The 22,628-nt window shown below is 27.9% G+C and overlaps 1 protein-coding gene across 1 annotated transcript; it reads left to right on the top strand.

Moving 5' to 3' along the window:
* Positions 1 to 199: 199 nt before the first annotated feature.
* LOC113552962 lies at positions 200 to 22,522 on the top strand. The gene is made up of 4 exons (XM_026956029.1): positions 200 to 339; positions 1,056 to 1,192; positions 19,591 to 19,679; positions 21,968 to 22,522. The coding sequence occupies exons 2-4, from the start codon at positions 1,057 to 1,059 to the stop codon at positions 22,217 to 22,219; spliced, it is 477 nt and encodes a 158-aa protein (XP_026811830.1). The 5' UTR covers positions 200 to 339; position 1,056; the 3' UTR covers positions 22,220 to 22,522.
* Positions 22,523 to 22,628: the final 106 nt, after the last annotated feature.

The raw sequence follows: 22,628 nt of genomic DNA, 5'->3' as shown, positions 1-22,628 counted from the left end.
TCTCTCTCGCGATCCGCCGCCGCCGTCGTCGTCGTCGTCGTCGACCCGCCCCCTCCGAAATTCCGACAAAAATTCGCGATCGACGACGATCGTAATATTTTCACGTCGGGGCTCAGCGACCGCGGACGTGGAATAATTCGCGAACGCTCGTCCCACGATATATATATATATATAGATACGCCGCCGAATAATATCTATACTATTACTACCCCCCCATCCCCATACTTCGCAACTGCAGCTTCAGCAGTAGTCACACACTGTCATCTGCCCGCCGACAATATTATACGCATATTCGTACCTGGGCCGACCAGACCTACCCATCAACAACCCCTTGCACAGGTATATTATTGTTTTTATATAGTTATTCTATTATTATAGGTATATATATGTAACGCAGCAGTGATCGCACGTCTTCCGCATCGTCTTGAACCCAGAAAATGACGAAAATGTTTGCGTATTGTTAATTTTTTGACGTCTGACCACGTGAATGTACAGTTATGCGCGAACACTTACCGTAATTTTTTTCAAATTTTTGTTTAGTATGCAATATTAGTTGTTTATCATTTGTTTGTGATACAAAAAAAATTTACATTTCTATCGGTTATTTTATGTGATTTATACTTCGATGTCTATTATTTAGTTTTGAATTGTTTTCATGATGTAATATATCGCATATATTTTACCCAAGTGCACTCGAGTTTCGCGGTATTAGCACACGGTGCGCGCACTCCCGAATTATTTTATTGTATTATCATGTTATATTATTATTTATTATATATTGATATTATGTACTTTTTATTTTGTTAATAACAAGTTGTTATATTATTTTCAACAAATTCGGATTGCGCGAAAAAAGGTTTTTACAAATTATGTCACAAAATATAGAGATAGAGAGTATAATTATAAAATAGTCACGCTTCTACATAGTGTATGACGGTATAACTAGTATAAGTATCTATTAAGAATTTAATTATAATATCTTATATTTTTATAATATACTACTCATTTACCTTTAATCTATAATAAACTTTAATTTTATAAATTATGTTTTTCAGAATGACACCTACAATACAATGTTTTGACGACCAATCAATGCAAATTCCACCTGTTTCGGTTCTATGCAATAATATGTTTTTTCAAGAAAATCACCACCAGCTGACGTCTACCTCCGATAAAACGAATTCAAGGCCTGGTAAGTTCTTGTCTTTATTAATTATTATAACGTTAACTTTTCTTCTATTATAAAATAGAAATAAAAAATTTTTTTGCGTCATTAGTAGTGTATTTTATGCTATGCCAATTAAAACATATTATTGTTTTTGATATGATTGGTCAGCATTTATTTTAAAATAGCTGTCTCTGAACAAACTTATTATTTTAAACCTATTTAAGTAGATATTATACCGTATAGGTACGTCGTGGAAAAAATGATAAAGCTGTTTCCACAACGTCTTTGATCTCAAAATGAAAAAAATTAGGTGATAGAAAATTAGGGCCAAGAAGGTACACACAACCTTGATTGAAAATTAATAATTATAACAAATCAAATGTGATAGTAACAAATTATAAAAAATAATTGCCAATTTTGTTTGCAATTTTTAATTGTTTTTCTTTGTGTTTAATATATATATATATTTACCAATAAGATAATATTCATATACCTAATCAATAACTATATATTATATAATATCTATATCCAATTAGTTCTAAAGAAAATGACGTAAACAAATGCACTTACTAATATTAAAATATTAATTATATTTATACTTGCAAACCATTAACATACATTAGCATTTATTATAATATGCGGGATAGGCCATTTGACGTACGACATTTATTATTTCAGAAAACAAAATTAAAATTTTACTATCCTAAATAATAACCTATCGTTATCATTTTTTAGGATTTTTATTCTTTTAAATGACAATATCCATTGTTACTTTCATATTTTAAAGCAAAATATTATTTGGAGTATTTCAATCTATTGAAATTAAATTTCGAACAAGTAATTAATACTATAGTTTATTTGTTATATGTATTTAAGCATTTAATGTTGTCCACCGGAGTTGTGACTAGTGAACCATTATTTTGTGGGTAACTTTGGATCATTTCACTCTTTATCTATATCTTACAATTTTAATTATAACTTATAGACTACTTGTCCAAAAAATATAAATGTTTAATTTTTTTTACGACTTAGAAAATATATATTTTTTTAAATTCGTTTATTTTAATGAAAATTTACAATCCATGCAAAGTACAATAAACTAATGAGTGGCAATAAGATGCGAGGCAATGAAAATGAAAACATTGAATAGGAGTTTCACATTATACGTGGACATAAGTGGTGAAATTATGTAAAAAAGATATTGCTCAAATGTTAATAATTTTTTAAATTATGAGTATTACGTTAAATGGATCACCGATATAAATAGGATAATTCGAGTAGTATTTTTAATACATTATAAATATATATATATATATATGTATATATAATAAGTTTTCTGTAAAAGTGTAAAATTTTGTAAAAATTACAATTTCAAATGCTTATAAAGAAAAACTGTGGCTATATAAAAGCACTAACTTAGGATTTTTTTAAATTAAAAATAAAAGGTTTTGTATATCAATCATGTAAAATAATGTATTCAAAATTATTTAAATCTCCCCTGAGAAAAAAAAACAAAATCCTTGTTATATGACTGGTCAAATTAAACTACTACGAGAATAATTTATGTACAATTTTGTATTTCATTTTCAAGCTTTTTGACCAGGTATAAAAATTGTTAATATTTATGGAAATAATTAAAAAAAATTAAAGATAGGTGACTCAAAATTAATTAATATTTTTTAAAAATAACAAAATCACAATAGTTATGTTTGAAGATAAGTCGTAATTATATTCTTTAGATAATATCTGATGACAATATTTAAACTTCCGTTGTTTATTTAAACAATTGATTAATTGAATAAAGAATCTTGTATGATACTTCCTAACCTACTTACATATTATCGTGATTTTGAAAAATTTCATAAATATTTTTATTTTTTATAAAAAAATTTGTCCACGTATTTTTGATAAAAATAAATGTTTAAAAATGTCGTATTCAACTGTCAACTAGCTGTTTTACTCACTAACAAAAATTATATTATACTCGTCAGTTTATCACTCGACACTCATTAATATAAAATGTTAATTCCCCATAAATAGCATAAAAGAGCCAAAATATTTTGAGTTTTATTACATCTAGTAAATTATATACCTATTCATTCTAATATTTGGTGAAAATTTCAAATGTTTACAGTTATTTATTTTTTAAATGAAACAAGATATTCGAATTAATTTTGTCAAAATTCGTTTTGTGTAAAAATCTCCATTTTCCTAGGTTTATTGGTTTTCCCCATTTTTTTTTTTCAAGAACTGGAAATTTTTTTACTCAAAAATATTATTAGATCCAATTTTTTACCAAAAATATCAGTTTACGTTGAACTTCGAATAACCACTACCAGAAGGAACCATTTCATGATCACATACCCACTACTCAGCTAGTCTCAGCACCCTACGACCCTGCACCGACACTATTTAAAATATTTCCTGTTACATTTTCTATGAGATGCTGTCGTCAAATTTACGCAGAAACAAACAACAAACGTTAAGAAACTAAATTACGAGTTATATTTAATTTACATTAAATGGTTTAACATAGATAACATTTTTATGACATGATTTTAGTTCAGCTAAAATAGAAAAATATTTTTACCAAGAATACGTGACAAATGTTTAGGAATTATCCCCTCCAAAAATATGATGACCGTGTTTAATAAATATAGGTTCAAATTTCTACACAGAACTTTTATTATTACCCAGTTAAATAAATAGTAAAGTTAGTACAAACAATTGTTTGACAATTATCAATAACATAGCAATTTGCTGTAAGATTGCGTATCACCAATACTCGGTAGATATTATGCGGTATAGTTTAGTAATAATAATAATAATCAATTTAAATGACCTGTATTTTTTATAATATCATTTTTGTGTGAAACATAAACTGTAAGCTAATGAACAACATTTCTGTATGTCAATTCGTAATACAAATATATAACATATTACTGGAGACAGGCGAATGTAGCATATCTGGGGTTGTAACCCGGCATCAAATTATTTTCAAAAGTGCATAAATAATTGATAATATCAATTAATAATAGTTAAATAATTATTATTAATTAGTACTGTGTTTGATAATAATGTTGTGCTAAATGTTAGCAGCTGCTACATCGAATAAAATAATTTTCTAGAGAAAGAAAAGTTTCGGGTAATATCAATGTCAATGTCATATGTATCCTATTTGTTTTTATCGGCATGTAATCGATTTATCTGAGTTTGAATGCATACGGGTTACAAAATCAAGCGAACGAGCGCGACCTTATTATGTCATGTCATTAATTTATTAAACGTGTTTAAATTTGAACTATCGGACGACGAAAATTCCAAAACGTATTTTTACTTTTTAATGCATTTTCGATGATATTAATAACAACAGTCAATAGTCAGGCTATTCAATATTACAGATGCATATTACCTATCTACTACAATAGATGGGGGCGATGGGGTATATCTATATCTCATAAATCTTTTAAACTTAAAAGATTTATCTACGGCCTATGGGAGCTATATCTAATGTGCTGTACTGTACTGTAAAATAATACATTTTTAATTTCTTAATAATTAAAGTTTGTTTATCCTAAATTTTATCTATACGTAGTACGAACTATTGGTGTACTTACAGATTTGAATATCTTTCTTTACGCTAATACTCTTATTGTACCTATGAGGTACAGATGGTGTATATAACAATACAGGTAAAAAATAAAATACAGAATATTTGCATGGATAGATTGAATTCCAATAAAATAAAGTAAATAAATGCTGAAGACTTGAGGAACATTAGAATGTTTACTAATTATTGAGATTATAATTTCATCAAATATTTTTAAGGAATCTTAACAGTCTTTTAGTAATTTAGTATAGGTTTTTGCTATTTTCTTTAAAGACCAAGTTCGATTACACTAAAATAAATCTGTTAACATATGTTTCTTAATCGTTAAATGGTTTTACAAACTTGTTTATCCAGTGAACCTAATATATTACCAAAATTACAATTTAATACAATTATTTTTTTTTTAAAACAGAATTATTGTCATTTATTTTTATACAAAATAAATTCTGTAATTTTATTTTCATTAAAATATTATTTTTTAGATTTCTTTTGCTTTAATTTAACCATAATATTTGTATTCAGTTGATTCTGGTGAATATATAATATTATATTCAATAATATTTAAAAAATTAATATTATCTGATATTATTTATTATTATAATAAATAGTAATTGTATTTTAATGGTTTTAAGCATAATATTAATAACGACGTATAAACAAGATAATACAAAATCGAGCAATGCTCACAAGCCACAATAATTTCCAGATGTCAATAATTCTATACTTGATAAAATAATTACTTTATCTCATGTCAAGGGGGGGGGTCTAATATATTTTTAAATATAAATACTGAAAAGTTTTAGTCAATATATTCACCACTAAAATATTTCTACTTTTAAAAATTTTGAGGAGTCTGGACCCCTTGGGCTCCCCCCTCAGATGCGATCTTGTCTCATGTATTCATGTGTCATAGTACTATAATAACTATACTCAGCAGGTACCTACTACATACTAATTACTATTGTCAAAAATAAATTAAAAACACTTGGCTATAGTAAAATAAAAAATGTAATACTTGAAGTAATAATTAATAATAATAATTACTAATTATTTATAAAAAGCTTTAAAAAAAAGTCTTTCTGTAACCTGAGATATAGTTGGCATTAATTAATTTTTCGGAATATGTCCATCAGTTACCGCACATGACTGACACACCAAAAATAACTTTTATTGGTAAATATATACATATTATATTTTTTTTAAATACTTATAATTATTATTATGTAAATCTTGGAAAATTTGGTAATTTTTATTTCGTTTAATTACTGTTTTCATATCAATTTAATATTAAGATGTGATAATATAATGACATAACTAAAATATACATTTTCCCGATCAGATTAAGCTATATTTTGTTACTTTGTTAACCATTATTACAATATTACGTCGACTTGCGAATATAAATTAATAACTTTGATGAGCGTAGTACCTATACAGTGATATAATAATAAATTAATAACCACTAACATTGGAAATTTGCAGTGACGCAGTTTACACATTACATACTAGATACAATACACATATCATATTAAATTTGTTTAATGCATGTATCATGTATGATACATTCAATACTTCGAAATTATAGTTTAATAATATTGTACTAGCACTAGTAACTGTCAAAGTGTCATGTTTATCGAATTCTGAATACTCTATAAATCATACTTTGATGGGTACATCGTACATGTGACTTTGAATTGAGTATATTTTACGAGTACTTTTCACAAGTATAAAAGGATTTATTTTGCAAAACTGAATATATTTATCTTGTGCCACAATGTAATGTTACATTTGATAAAAACACAATAAACAAATCTATTTGCGCAACATGACGTTATATAATAATGTAATAAAAATATTTACAGTTAATCCAATTTTGTAGATAGGTATATACATTATACCTACAATATTTTATTCTCTCTTTTTTCAATTTACAATCTGACGTGATCCGCATTTCACTTGTATCGTTCTCGTTTATAAATCGTTCGATCAAAACTGAAAATATCAATGAGAGGATTTTTATCATAATCCAAATTTAAAATAATATTATATTTTTTTTGTTTCCTAAATGTCCTAAATATCCTAAATCTCGGTAAAATAAGTAAAATACGTTTTAATATATGTTAGCATTGTATAATATTATCTCATGCGCTCTGCGTACGGATTTTTAAATTTTTATATTAATAAACTCCCCGGTACGCATATATTTAAAACTACATAAGTTCACTGGCACGCGGTCGTGTATAGCTGCATTCGGTAGGTATGTAAGCATACGTTACCTACACGGGCCATACGACGTAATAATAATAATAATAATAAATAATAATAACAAATAATAGTAATAATAACGTGTGTTGTTTTCTTTCCTGCGTTTCTGTAAGGAGGTCATCACCGTCTCCTTTTTTCAACTCGTCACGGTGTTTGCGAAAAACCGGCCATCGCGCCCATCAGTCTTTCCCCACGTCCCGCCTCGTCCAACGAGAATGCGTTTCGCTACACGTGGCCCCACGTGGAACACAAAGCAGTGACGTCACCGAATTTCGGCAATACGATCCCCGAGCGCGGTTGAGTGCGCGTGTGTCCGTGCGTCGCGCGCATGCGCGTGTGCATGCATCCGGGTCGTCGCGTGTGCAACGTTCTACTATACCGTAAAATATTAAAAAAAAAATTTATACAATCGTCGTCGCCACTCGCCACCGTTATGTTCTGACGAAGGTTTTTCGTACGCACGATGTGGTGTGCGTGTATAATTGTAATGATGCGATGCACATAATATTAATATATTAATATTATTATTATTATTATTTAGGTGGGTATGGTCGGTATGGCGGGTACTATTGTTATCGTGTATGTAATGCGCATAATATAATAGTATATATACGTATATTTATTATCACGTTCACGCAGTTCCGGTACTATATATGTAATATCACATCGTTGAAAAATATTTAGATATTTTATAGCCTATACTGTGTACAATTCGGATTCGAGAAAACAGTCTCGAAGAAAAGTCCGTAAAATGTGAAACGTAAAATATTTTAAAATATTAATTTATGTACAAAACTAATACAAATATTCATCCTGAAATATTGTAATAAGTATATTAAGTAAATACTAATCAAAATGGTCAATTACAAAATACCTATGCATATTGAGGAATATTAACTTTAAACTGGCTGAACGGACAATACAGATGAACTTCACTTAACCAATAACCTTTAACAAAAATTAAGTGATAAAACAACGAAAATGTCAATAAAAATAAATGCTTTATGCACACGTCATGTTGCAAAAAAGAAAATTGAACTTAGAGAATGTTAGTTAAAGAAACCGGGGAAGTCGCTCTGTTGTATAGTAGGGTCGAGTGTACATCGTTATTGAATATCTAGTGGTAAACAATTTAAGTCCGTACAGTAATAAATCCAGTTTTAAATTATAAATAAAAAATAAAATTTATTTTGATGAAATTTAGCTTTTGAGTAAAAATTTCAGTTTTCCTTAATTGATCAATTAATTGTCCGATTATTTTCAAATGTTTCGGGAGTTTTTTTAACAAATAAATCAAATTTGCCATCAAAAACTATGTACCTACTCAAAGTTAAAGATTGAAACACTTTTATCGTTTATTGATCAAAAAGTCTGAGTGTCTTACACAAGAAACACTATTACGCTCCAATCAGAAAATATCAAAAATATTAAGTACATTTTTAAATTTGTTATAGTTATTTTTTTCTTCCCCGTGTAATATTATGTTAATTATTTACATTTATACATAATATTCTAATTAAATTAACTGTTATGTAATAACTGGAGTCTATTTGTCTGTGTACAGTGCGTGTTCAGTTAACTATAATATTTAATTTATAAAACATTTACATTTTTAATTCTACGTAATACTGAAAATACAATTTATCCCGAAACTGTTTTCCCTTTTAGACTTCACCTACAATGGCGATGGTGTGATATATTTTGTAGAGGATAGATTTTTTTCTATTATTATTGTTTTTCGGGTTTCGGCGGTGACCCGAATATCAAAATTATTCGCGTGGTTTGATGTTGTTGTAGTTGTAGTGGTGGTGATTGGTGCAGATGGTGACTGATGTCGTTCGGGTTGAATAGCATGTAGCGATATCGTCGCGTACGGTCTCCTACGGAGTTTTTGCACACACGCACGTGCGTGCTTATTATTATTATTATCATTATTATACCTATTATATTATTATATTAATATGAGGCCGAGGTAGTCAAAAAAAGTGTTGTAGAAAGGTAGAAAGTATGTACACGGACTACGGAGAACAATCGACACGTGTGCGCTAAGCGGCGGCCGCGGCGGCGCCGTTGCCGAGGGGTCGCCGTGACGTTCTCTAGCCTGTAACACCCTCCCACCGCCGCCTCCGCCGCCCAGCGTGATGACTTTCGAGCGTGTGTATGCGCGGGTCGCACGTGGAACTCGCCCGAACCCCTTCACGTGCTACTGATTTTTTAAATGACCGTCCCGTTTACCGTTTTTTTGCAGACCCTGACTCCTCGCCGCGGAAATTTAATTACGGTGATTTTCCGTTTTTCGTTTTATCATATTATACGCGCGCATGTATATCGTTTCCAAATACGGTTCGCGACCATTATATATACTATCAAAATATCGGCGACCAAAAATAAACTGCACTGTCTGAACCTACTATACACCACGCGCTTTATCGGTCCTATCGTACCCTACAGAGTAATGATATTACAAAATATATCTTTTTATCGGTTTTTTCGCGTTTATAAGATTTTATTGCTGCTCGATCGGGCTGGGCAAAAACAATATCATTATAATATTATTATACTATCACGGTTGGTGTGTACACACACGTGCATACCCGCGTTTATAATGTTATGTATGTGTTTTTTTTTTATAAACGACGATTTGTGCTCCAGGGACACGCCTTTCTTTGTCGGGGGAATCCGCGCTGCGGCGGTGCCGTCGGTTCGAAGGTCGCACGTGGCGCGACTGCCGCGGTCACCAAACCCGTACGCACACCACCGCCCTTCCGCCACCCGTATATCGATGTGTGTTCCCTCGTCGCCCCCGCTGCCGCTGCAAAATTGCGAAATCCTCGCGCGATTGTTAAGCGAGTGGGTGGGCGGGCGGGCGAGCGGACGGGTGGTCGACCGGCTGTTCTCCTGGTTATTATTATTGTTGTTATATTATTATTATTATTATTATTACTTTGTCAGCGGCCGATGACACGCGAAAACCGAGAACGGCGAGAGCTCCGAGAGCACAACTCTGTATAATATTATACGATGCTTTACGCGTTAACATTGTATTACGCTCATAATTCGTATCTCAATATGCGTAAGGATAAAACATTCTATATAGTTAAACATACCTATAAAGGCGCAACGAAGACCAAATTTTTCTTTTGGGATTCCACGTCTACCTACAAGTATATTTATATATTTGCAAGTGGTTTGTTATGGGTATAAATTAATATTCATATTTTTTTACGCATACGTTTTAATTAACAAATTCCAATTGTACTCTAGCTAGTGCAAATTCCATCTTAAAAATTTCTAATATTTATATTCACCACCGTCCACCATTCTTTAATACGTTGACAACATTTCTATCAATATTATAAGAATAGCTAAATTTGAGAAACAGTCTCGTAGCATATTCTGCAGAGATTGAGTTCTTGCCCAATTTTTTGACTTATCGAGGAAAACAATTGTCTTGGCACTTATTATGTTTTGGAGGAGTGCTATGAAAATATTTGGGGAGGCTTAACTTCTATCTCAAGTTACTACCTAGCTGCGCCAATGTGTAGATAAGAGGACACGAGATACATACTTGAACGGAAATGCGCTCCTTGCGATATTCACGAAATGCAACTGTAATTTCAACAAGGACGGCGCGCGACTGCGGCGCCGGCATCCGGTTGCCAAATTATCGACGCACGTTTACGCTAAAATCGTGTATTTTGTAATGTGTGTAGCGTGTACTGTGTATAATAAATTCCACCCATACCCGTATATACGGTTTAATAATAATATATTATTACGTACATGTAATAAAATCTGCTCGTGCACGTGTTATTTTTGCACCGTAAAACTTTTTACAACTTATGCCGCGGAATCGAGTTACACGTGCGGAATATTATTATTATATTAGGTGTCGAGGTTTTTTCTTTTTTTTCTTATACGATCGAAAAATATAATTGCACCACATCTAAATAAATACAAAGTAAATTTTGCAAGGTGATTAACACATTTTCCTATCGTATTCGATGTTTGTACAATTGTACAATATTTCCTGTTAACTACAATCGTATATAGAGATCCCTGCACTATGTATACTGTATAGTATAATATAATACTATATATATTTAATATATATAATGTTGTACATTACATCAACATCACAAAAACTTTAAATCGTTCAACAAATAGATATCTATATAATATCAATAATTTTGTATTTACTGTTATAATTTTAATGATTTAAACCTATAGCCAGTTATTATTATTGTATACTTTACTTTGGATTAGTTTACCTATATATAATGCAAAATATACTATATAGTATATATAATAAATATAAACAAATCAAATTCGTAAAACTAAAATGTCTGTCAGAAATATTTATTTTTGAGTTTACAAATAAACATACAATCATATTGTAAATAAATAAGAATTACTTACGTTTTTATCGTACATTCAGTTAAATTTTCATAATAACACAAACTATGAAATAATCCATTGATAACTAAGAATTGTTGTAAACGAACAGAATTGCTAATATACTTATAAGTTATAAGCATATAGTTATAAAGTGTAATATATTATACATAGGAATATAGCTATTAGTTATATAGGTTCCATAATCCATATATTATAGTATATACCTATACTTATTAGGTATCTATATAATAAATAGTTCCACAGTTTAACTATATTTATAACTTATAAGTTGTACTAAAACAGTAGAACCAAAACCTTTCTTTTTTACTGGCTACTTGATGTAAGGTTTATCATTAATTTTACTTTTTCCATTAGTTTCTTTTAATACTCACAGGTGATGAATCTGATGATGCCATATGCATAATAATTCTGTGGATAATCAAAAGGTTTGCGATTAAAGTATTCTTTTAAATGAATATTTTCAAGCTTATATTTTTTTTTACAATTATATTGAAATTGTATTCGTGGTTTATTATTGTATAATTATGAAATGTGTTAGAGCATATTTTAATAATTCACATCGACAACATTTTTATTAACATTCGTTCACAAATTTAATTTTATAAATCATACTTTTTAAGACTAAACGACTATATTCACGTTTCATATATTAAATACTTAATTTTTCTTGTATATTAAAACTTAAAAGACTTGGACAGTATAAAAACTAATAGTTAGTAGTTTATTGTTTATTTACTGTTCAAGGATGAGTATTGAGTTTTTACTCAAATTAAAAGAATAAATATGCATTCAAGGAGTAATAATTCCAATAATTTAATTTTTTCTATAATTTGTGTCAAGTTACTTATTTTACAGTTTCACTGCGTTTATTTATTTAACTATGTGGCTGAATTGTTTATATTTCTAATTTATTTTTAATATTAATTTTGTTGTATAAGTGTATAATGTACATTACATATTTATATATATATAAATAATTGAAAATTAATATTTTTAAATATTATATTTTATAATTTTTATAAATGAGTACTTCTAGTATATTTAAATATTTTTCGTTTATATTTGGCTGGTTTAGGTTCAACTATTATATATGTGTCTAAATGATACCTATATTATAATTATAATGTTTTTCAATAAAAAGAAATCTAAAATCTGAACGTAGATGAAACGTAGAAAGTAAAATTTTGAAATATACCTAGCTATAGTGCTCACTGTTCATGTATATTAGATTATTGTGTATTATTATTTTATAATTTATGCAATATTACAACATATGTCATAATTATTTTATTTAAAAAATATTTAGTATAGATATACTTGTATAATGTTAATTTTAAGTAAGTAATTTAATAACTATTGTAACTCATTGCAATGATTCACGTGTAAATCATTAGGAGTATTATTATTATAGGTTATTTTTGATATTAACTTTGGAATTTAAAATAATGTTATGTACAATATATACCTATAAATATAATATATGATATATCCATATATTTGAATTTTGAAGTAGATGTGTGCATAAGTGTGATATTTATACACGTGTTTACCAGTTTGGTCACTTCGAGAATGATCAACCCTGCAAATTTAAATGAAATAAAGATAAATTTTTGAACTTTTCGTATGTAATGCGGGAACTTTATACTATAATTTATGAAATATAAGACATAATGGGTACTTCAAAAAAAATAACTCTTGCAGGCCAGTTCCGCGAAATTGTTTTAAATACGCCCATCATGATTATATTACGTATATACATATATATACTTAGTATAGGTAAATATAGTATATTATTATGTTTTATGTATAATGTATACTAGTTAATAGTATAAACAGTAATCATTTTAAGTTTTAACAGTAGGTTGTGTGTATCTCACAAATCGTATAGCCTGTGGGGTTGAAGTTCTTTAAACGATAAATTTACATAAATTTCTCGTCCTTATTTATTCTCTAGAGACACATTTGCATAAAGTTTCTTGAAAAGTGACATAATCGCAATATTATCGTGCAACTAAATTAGATAAACCCATCTATACTAACCCAGTGCTTAAAATTATATCTTTTACTGCTAAGTTTAGCAAAGCTGATAGCCTTCGTTTTCGTTACGAGGTAATGAATCTGCATTCAATATAAAATAATAATGCTGAGTCCTATATTATTTATCGATTAAAATAGTATCAATTAAAATGCATCTTAGCGACTCAGCATCTGCAATACTATTAAAACATACTAATTATATTTTACAATTCTTTTGTGCGCGTAGTTCTTACGCTTTGCTATTTTAAATTGTTTTTTCAGTTTATTGACCTGTTTTTAATAATAAGATGTATCTGTATTATTTTTAAACATATTATGCACTCATATAAATACTTTTACATATGTAAAAATTAATAAAAAACAATATTTTGACGATTTTAGAAAATCACGTAGGGAATAGATTTTAGAAATAAAAATTAGTTATAAAACTATTTATTGTTTTATTTTTTCTTATACTTACGTATTATACAATATACATACCTACCTATAAATTATGCAAAAATATAAAGAAACTTTTTATTATAATTATTATTTTTAAAGTTTCCTTTATTTAGGTATATGAACTCGTTGTTAAATTTCTATAGTATAATTTTTTATTTTAGGAATAATAAAATGGTATTATAATACTGTATTGAATATTTAAATATAAAACAATACATTAAATTAACATGACAACTATTATTTGACTGTTAAAATAGAAAATCATACATCTACTTATGTATTATACTCATAAATGTAAAATAGAACAGATAAATTAGGTTAAATAAATATTAATATAACATATATTTACTAATTATATTAAGTTTTCAGTGGCTATACTAATTAAATATTCTTATTTATTTTAATTTCAGTATAGGCATGAAATTGGTTATAACCAGTTAAATAAAATATATAATGTATATTGTATATAATATGTATATGATACAATTTATCAAAATATATTTTTATCTGAAGTTTTAATTTTAATATTGAACATCTTGACATAAATTTATATAAATAATATTGAAGTAGTATATACAACTATTTTATACTAAATACAAATACAAATACAAAATTTCATTCCAAGTATGGTTTTTAAGTTTTAATGACTAGGTTTAATAGGTTTTCTTTCGTCAATAAAATGTATTAAGTGCATTAAGTGCATTATAAACATCATTGCTATATAATTTTATTTTCAAAATATATTATTTTTTTATAATTCAAATTATATTTCTCTGTGTCATCGTAAAAGTTGAATGCAATGAAAAATTGCAATAACTGCTAGAAATATATTTTACAAAGCACAAAATTTTATGACTTAAGTATTATTATTATTAAAACCTGTTGTGTAAAAAAAATTCTTCTGTCTAGACACTAAACGTGGTTTTGTCTGTTATTTTAATTTTAAAACCTATTACCTATAGTAAAATAATATTTTCACATTGCATTTCGTTTTCTATTGCTATTGAGTATTGTTAAATTATATTTGATTTAAGAATTAACTATTATAAAAAGTATTATTAGTTTAGACATTTTGTTTTATAAACAAGAATAATTTATTTTACTTGCCCTTACACGTTTTTATTAACTTTTTAAATTTAAAAATACAATTTTAACTATAGACTTTTTATATTGTATATTTTAAACATTTAAACAATGAAAATATTTTATTATTGTTATATACTTGCATTATTGACATTCTTATAAATAAAAACAAATTGAAATGTGAATATGCAGAATATGAACTATCAAATATAATCCATGAATATGGAACACATTAATAACATTAACGGTTATTGAAACATGCATTGCAAATTTATCATTTTACGAATTTATTAATAACAGATTAAAATTATAAGAATACAATTTTTATTATGTATAATAGACGCATATCATCGTTATGTCGAAAATTTATCTAGCTACTTATTATTGTAGGTAAATACAATCTACTATTACATTAGAATAATATATGTATTCTTTTGTATTCAAAATTTGTTTTAAATTTTTATATCAACTCGAACTGTTAAAGGATCATGTACAAATATTTAAATTAATACAGATTATCATTATTTTAGCAAGAAATATGAGCTACCTATATCGTATTTTTTTTTAAATAGGTACTTACCACTTGGTTTCTAGTGATATACATTATTGTAGATAACCTATATTAAGACGTATTATATTTATTTGTAAGTTGTTATATAATAATAGAACTCAGTTCTCGACTTCTTGAGAATACTTTAATCGAAAAGTTTTCATGGCGATTGCCAGTTTTATTAATGTATCATCAATTTATCAGAAATTAGTCAGAACTACTTATTTTTTTCAAATTTTCTAAAAAAAAATATTTGTTATGTTTCCATGTATGTTCTATATAATATTTAAATATATTATATGTGTGTCAAAACATTTGAGAATAAGGCGGAGTGAACGTTTAATTGTGTTTTAAATATTTTATTAAGCTAAATAAATATTAAAAATTTAGGTAATATTCTTGTTTTAATCCTTTAGTTTAGACTTAAGGTTAAATTTAAATATATATTTTGCTGTTTTTTAATGCTTTGGAAGACCTAAATAAGTTGAATTGTATACCACGCCAATTGTCAGTATATTTTCATACAAATATGTCAGCCATGTAGTATCACAAAAATACGCAATTCACGAATTAATTGAATTATAACGAATGCGAATGACACTTATCTCTTGTTGTAAATAAATTATAATATTAAAATGGATTTAATTTGTGCTTACATAAGTAGTATTATTTGGCGATCTGTTACATTTCATGTAGGTACCTACTCGTATGTGCAACTGCATTATTAAATACACGTGCCGGCTGATAAACAAAATCCTAGATACAAGGCCGACATTATATATAAATCAAACAGCCTTGTTCATCTTAATTCATTATAATTTTCGGATAATTCTTTATAAAATGTATGACTGATAGGCCGTGGCAGTCGTTGCATATCAAATAAATAATTATGGATACCTTAACCATTTTACAGGCAAAACACAACATTATTTTGTATATTATATTTGTTTTTATTGTACGTATGTATTATTAAAATTTGACGAAAAGCTTATTTCATTTTTTAGCAAAAACCATAATTTACCAGGCAAATATTTTCTACGATACGATAATATTTTAACGACTGTCGTGACTGGACGGATAAGATAAAATTAATAATAAAAGTAAATAAGTAACATTATATAACCCATACGATTGTAGCTACATAATATATGACGTATACTATATATATCATTGCAGCGTTTGTGTATACTTGAAGTTTGTAAATATATAAGCATCTGTTTTATAAAGTAATTTTATATAAAATGTTAAACAACGGTAAAATGATAAATAATTAAATCCTTTTTGTGTTGATGCACTGACGAAAATATTATGTATAACATAATATTGTTATAGAAAATATATAAATGTAATTTGGTGGCGCAGCTTCAAATATTACATCTATAACAGCTAGTACACTATAAAATGTACCAAAAAGTGGGACATCATAATATTATTATACTTTATAGTAACACTAAATAATATTTTCAAATGTTTCGTATGAAAAATATTTGTTTGAATCATTTGGTTTTGGTCATTGTTCTGCAAATAATATGTTTTTCATAATTGTGAGTTGGAATCATAGCGTAAAAATATTGAACAAGTGATTGATGAAGTATCTAGCTTTCTTTTCTAATCGCAGTATAGTCGCACTAATATAGTAATAATATCTGCAAAAGACTTTTGATCCTGTATCAAATACTAAAATTATAGAATAAACGATTTCATAACATATTCTTATGCACAATATTATTTAATTTACTATAAAATATTCTAAAACAATTTTGTATTCCCATTTTGAAGCTATTTAAATGTATCCCAAACGTAGGCCTCAAGCACCTGTTTTTTCCATTGGCAGAATAGCAAAATTTAAAAATATTTAGAATACACAAAAAAATAATTTCACCTCACCAAACAGGTCAGGTTCAATCGAGAAATATATATTACAATTGCGAATATTATTACTTTTAGGAAATGTTATTTTCATACTATGCAGTATGCGTTTCTTGACAAGGGACAACAATATAGATTTACATACATTTTTTTCTTCAATTTTTGAATGCATAGACAGTATACTGATTACAATCATGCATTGTAATACGTACTTACCTCGATTAGTATGAGAAATATAGCAAAAAAAATTGGTCGGAATAATTACAAATCATACATAGAAATCAACCATAAAAGAATAATATAAACAGGTACAAATTTGTTATTTTGATTTTAAAAACTCAAACATTTTGTATCATGTATAATTATTTTTAATTGTTATTAATTTAAAACCATTGCTATTATGTTTTCTTGTTGTTTTTTAAGATAGTAGATAATATGTATTATATTAACTTTGATTTTAAAACGATAACCTGTTGTTTTTATTTTAAATTGTTGATACGCAATAATCTAGTAATATTTTTAATGTTAATTGTTGATCCATTTTGATTGGGACTAATGGTTTATTATTATTAAACAAAACCATTTTACGCGTTTAAATTAGCAGAGTAGAGAATTTATATTTAAAAATACTTTATGTCTTTTACCCCACTCACTTTTATCCAAACATGCATAATTTATTATTATTTAAAGCTCATGACGTATATTATAATAATATCATTTTATTGTGTTGTGTAGGTACTTGCATACTTACATGACGTATAAATGGTACCTATGTGACGCACGTGTGTGTACAATTATATAATATAACTATTATTCAATTGTATATCGTTATCATTTACTATTTAGCACACACTTAAAATTTTAATACGAGTATGAATTCCCCATAACCTATTCATTATCATGACTAATCACATCATCATATTAGGTATAACTATATAGATATACATTTTTAAAGACCTCGTAAAGGTTTTTTTTTCATTTTATAACTAGTAACTTTACATTTTATTAAGTAAAAAAATGGAAATCCGTACGATTGATAACGATACTTGAAATATTGATAAGATTGTATTTTTTTTTGGAGGGAGAATTTTTCCTTTTTACGCTGCGCGTAACTTTCTAAAAAAAAAAATTATAATTGCGCCTATGTTCGTGAATAATTCAGTCTTATTATTAGTCAAAAATAATTTCTCCACTATTTTAGTACTATTGAACTTTGATTTACTATAATCAAATTATCAGTATTAAGTATTTACTCATACAAATAAATATGAAATTACGTAAAGAAATACAGTTCATCAATAGGTTTAATAATTTAATTGCCTTATAACTATTTCTAAATCGTTACCTAAATATTATTGCCTCCTCAATACCCGATGTTTGCAAATAGTTACGTAATACGTCTAATACAATGATATTGACAACGAACGGAGTCGATTTAAAATTCATTAGCAGCACCAAAAGAAAACCGGATAAAATAAATAACCTACTTATTATTTTGTTTTCTATTATTCGTGTAATTTATTATCATATTTTAATCAAATATTTAAATATAATAAAACCTGCACAGTAAAACATGATATTTAAATTATTTGGTTCTGTGTATACCAACGCAATAGGTACCTAATCATTAATCAGTGTAGGAACGTTTAGAAATTTCTGATAATCTTTGGAAATCACTTGTAATCTCTGGACATCTTCTGAAATCTGATGTAAGAATTTTATCTACTAGTGGTTTATCTTCTAGGGGTAACTTATAAACTCAAGAATAATGCAGCTACGACAAAATCATATCATCCATTGGGTATCTTTAAGGAGAATATACTTTGTCTGTTTATTTAATTCTTTGATTTTGTTGTAATTTATTTTTAAGATTTAAAAAAAAAATATATTATTTTAATATAATTTATGATAGTCAACACTTCACCTATTTCCATTAAGAGTTAACCATCAGAAGCATTTAAAATATTCATATAGTGAAACACTCGGCAGTCGTCAGACAGCTCAGTATACTTTAAAATAACTTTGTGAGAACATCTTTTCTTATACTTTAAGTTAAGAATTTAAGATTTTTGTTAAATATAAGATATAACTGAAACTGGAATAAAAAATATTGTCATAAGTTCTCATAAAAAATATTTTTAATTACAGATGTTCGAACTAACCATCAATGGACCCCTTATCTAAGGAATCATTCAACGTTTAGTAGTAAAAGAAACATCTACGCTTCAGCATTAAAGGTAATTTTTCAATGTCACTAATCTGCATAATTATAAATTTATAATTCAATATAATCACAATCCTTTATTAAAAAAAAAAAAAAAAAATGTGTATTATTTTAAATACGCGACATGCGTATATATCAGTATCTATATAGTAAAATTTGGTTGATATTACATTTGAAATACTTATTAAAATGTTTCACAATTATTATCCATAGTTAGTGTTATGGTCAGTGCCGGCGCTAGGGGAGGAAAAATGGGACAAATGTCCAGGGCCCCGCGATTTTTAATTATCATCTTAATACCATGAGACACATTGACATTTTACATAATTACAATTTAAATTAATAAATTATAAGTCTATAAACTTATTATTCTATACTACACATCACACATGTATAATATTAGAATGGGGTACTCTGGGGTACTCTGGGGTACCTAATGGCTAATACCTTGTCCAAGGCCCCGCAATACCTAGCGCCGGCACTGGTTATGGTATAACTGTATAAGTATGAAATTTAAATCTTAAATGGCAGTTGTAAAAGGTCGGTCCATAAATCACCAAATTCCCATCGTTAAACGGCTTCGATTTTTAACATTTAATATTATAATATTATAGCAATAGCCATACAAAATACAATTTAAATTCATTCGTGCATAGCTACTTGATTTTTCATTCCAATATGACACCAAACAATTTTTTTTGAATATTGATATATTTATGATATAGGCAATAATGTAGTTTAATAGTCGTAGACATACAATATATCCTTAAATCATTTCAAGCATGATTATTGTCCTCTTTTTTCCCATCAATAATGCGCGGTTATTTAAAGTCTGATTTTTGGAATCTTTAAATATTCTTGAAAATCATACATTCATACTCTAAATTCTTGAAAAATTTGGTACTACTCAAAGAGGGTCCTGTGAAGATACAAACTTTTGTTTTTCAAATGAGAACTCCTTTTCTGTTGTAAATTATTCAGCAGATAATCTTTCTAAAAATCTTGACGTATCAGAATAAAAATTCGAATGATTGGTTTTACAGTTATTTAATTTATTTTTATGTATCATTTTCTATTAAAATATTTAAAAAAATGACCTTTTATTATAAAACGTATGGGTATCTTACTATTATTGTCTTACGTATATCATTTATCTGATACAGTGATGCCTTTAAGTTGTAAGTTATAAATTATCAGGCGCTGATTTAGAAATTAAATAAGGGGTGGCTAAATGGAAAAATTTACTTTAAGTACATAAAAGCATAGACTTTAAGTTTAAGTTGTAAAATATTTTAAGTAAGTGTCTAAGGCCTAAGGGAGGGGCTTCAGCCCCCATAGTCACCCATTTATCCGTGCCTGTAAATTATAATATATTATATTGTTAATTATTCTATAATATTATGCTGAATATAATTTATGTAAAATACGAAACTATTTATCATTAATAGTATACCTATTATTCGATATCAATACATCAAGTGCACTGCCCCTGATTTAAAAAAAAAAATAGTAATTCAAATTAATATGCGTAGGTATAAAAAAATGTAGACCATTTTGCAAAAACATACGGTAAACCCGCACCCACGCCGATTCCAAATTTACGTCTTAAGTTTATATTATATTCAGCAGATAGTATATGTAGGTACTTGCACTAGTCACTAGGTCAGTAGTTTTTAACCTTTTTTGGTTCTGCAGCGCCCCTTTATCGTAATAGCTAACTGCTAACGCCCCCCTCCCCTTCGTGCAAAATCAAATTTTTTTCCTATAAATATATACATATATTTATTTATTCATCAATATACTAAATTAAAGTAAAACACTTATTTTATGAAGATAGTAATGGTTAAATTTTACTCCACTTAACAAAACAATTTTACTATACTATACAAAAATATTATTATTAAGTATTATTTTTAATCTCAGAGTTTGAAAAAGCTCACCGCTCCCTCAACGCCCCCTTCAAAATTATCGCCTTTCGGAGAGACCGAAATGCCCCCAAGGGGGCGATATCGCCCCCGTTAAGAACCACTGCACTAGGTACTACAACAATAGTTATTTAGGTATTTTTTTAAAATGATCATCATAAAATAATTATTGAAAGATACTAATAAAAATTATAAATTTATAACAGCTGGTTACTATAATGGTACTATCCCAGTTAACATTATTTTATTTGGGCAACAGGGATAAGTGCTCGAGGTACGACATGCATGTGCGTCTTACTGTAAAATGCTTGTATTAAAATAACGTACAATGCGACCCGTAAAAAATGTATACATGATGGGTTTTATGTTATTGTAGCCGGAGGACGTGAAGAGGTTACTGCGACGGGATAACGAATCACCGTCTGTGGCGACTGCGGCGGTCACCGAAGAGCATTTGAACGCTATACGCAAGAGACAAGCTTTATTGCTAGTCACCATCCAGACGATGACACTGTTCCACCACAACCAAATATTGGAACATAAGCTGTCGGCGTTACACAGGAAGGTAGTGCAGGTCCAGAACAGGCAGAGGCAGAGGAACATCAGATCCGCCGTCGCCGAGGAATAATAATATTGCTGTAATCGTCGTCACCGTACACATATGTAACATATGATGAAAAGGAAGAGGACGAAAGGGACGTCATTGGCCACGGAAGTCACTTCGGGCTAATTTTTAGTCTAAATTACGGTATAACGGACAACACATGCATACACACACATACCACTCGCACGTAAAATAAGGAATTATTGTATCTATAGGTCGATTATATTATAATTTAATTATTCATATAATTGTTATTATTATTACCTATTATGAGTAATAGAAGTAAATATAGGTACCTATTACCTACCTATTCGTTTATATGAAGTGTATGTTATTGTTATTCTTATAAATAATAATTTTTACCGTGCGACGATGTTAACTGTTAAGTATTAAATATTATTATGATCTAATAATTAATATATATTGTACATAA

This window comes from Rhopalosiphum maidis, chromosome 2 (genome assembly GCF_003676215.2).
Source record: "Rhopalosiphum maidis isolate BTI-1 chromosome 2, ASM367621v3, whole genome shotgun sequence".
NCBI classification, from domain to species: Eukaryota; Metazoa; Arthropoda; class Insecta; order Hemiptera; family Aphididae; genus Rhopalosiphum; species Rhopalosiphum maidis.
The sequence above is the reverse complement of the archived record's forward strand: the minus strand, read 5'-3'. Positions and strand labels throughout refer to the sequence as shown.

Bases quoted from the DNA above. Each gene is read 5' to 3' on its own strand.
- LOC113552962 (XM_026956029.1), top strand. From the start codon at position 1,057: ATGACACCTACAATACAATGTTTTGACGACCAATCAATGCAAATTCCA. The intron at 1,193-19,590 runs GTAAGTTCTTGT...TTTTAATTACAG, and splicing joins TAAAACGAATTCAAGGCCTG to ATGTTCGAACTAACCATCAA. The intron at 19,680-21,967 runs GTAATTTTTCAA...ATGTTATTGTAG, and splicing joins TCTACGCTTCAGCATTAAAG to CCGGAGGACGTGAAGAGGTT.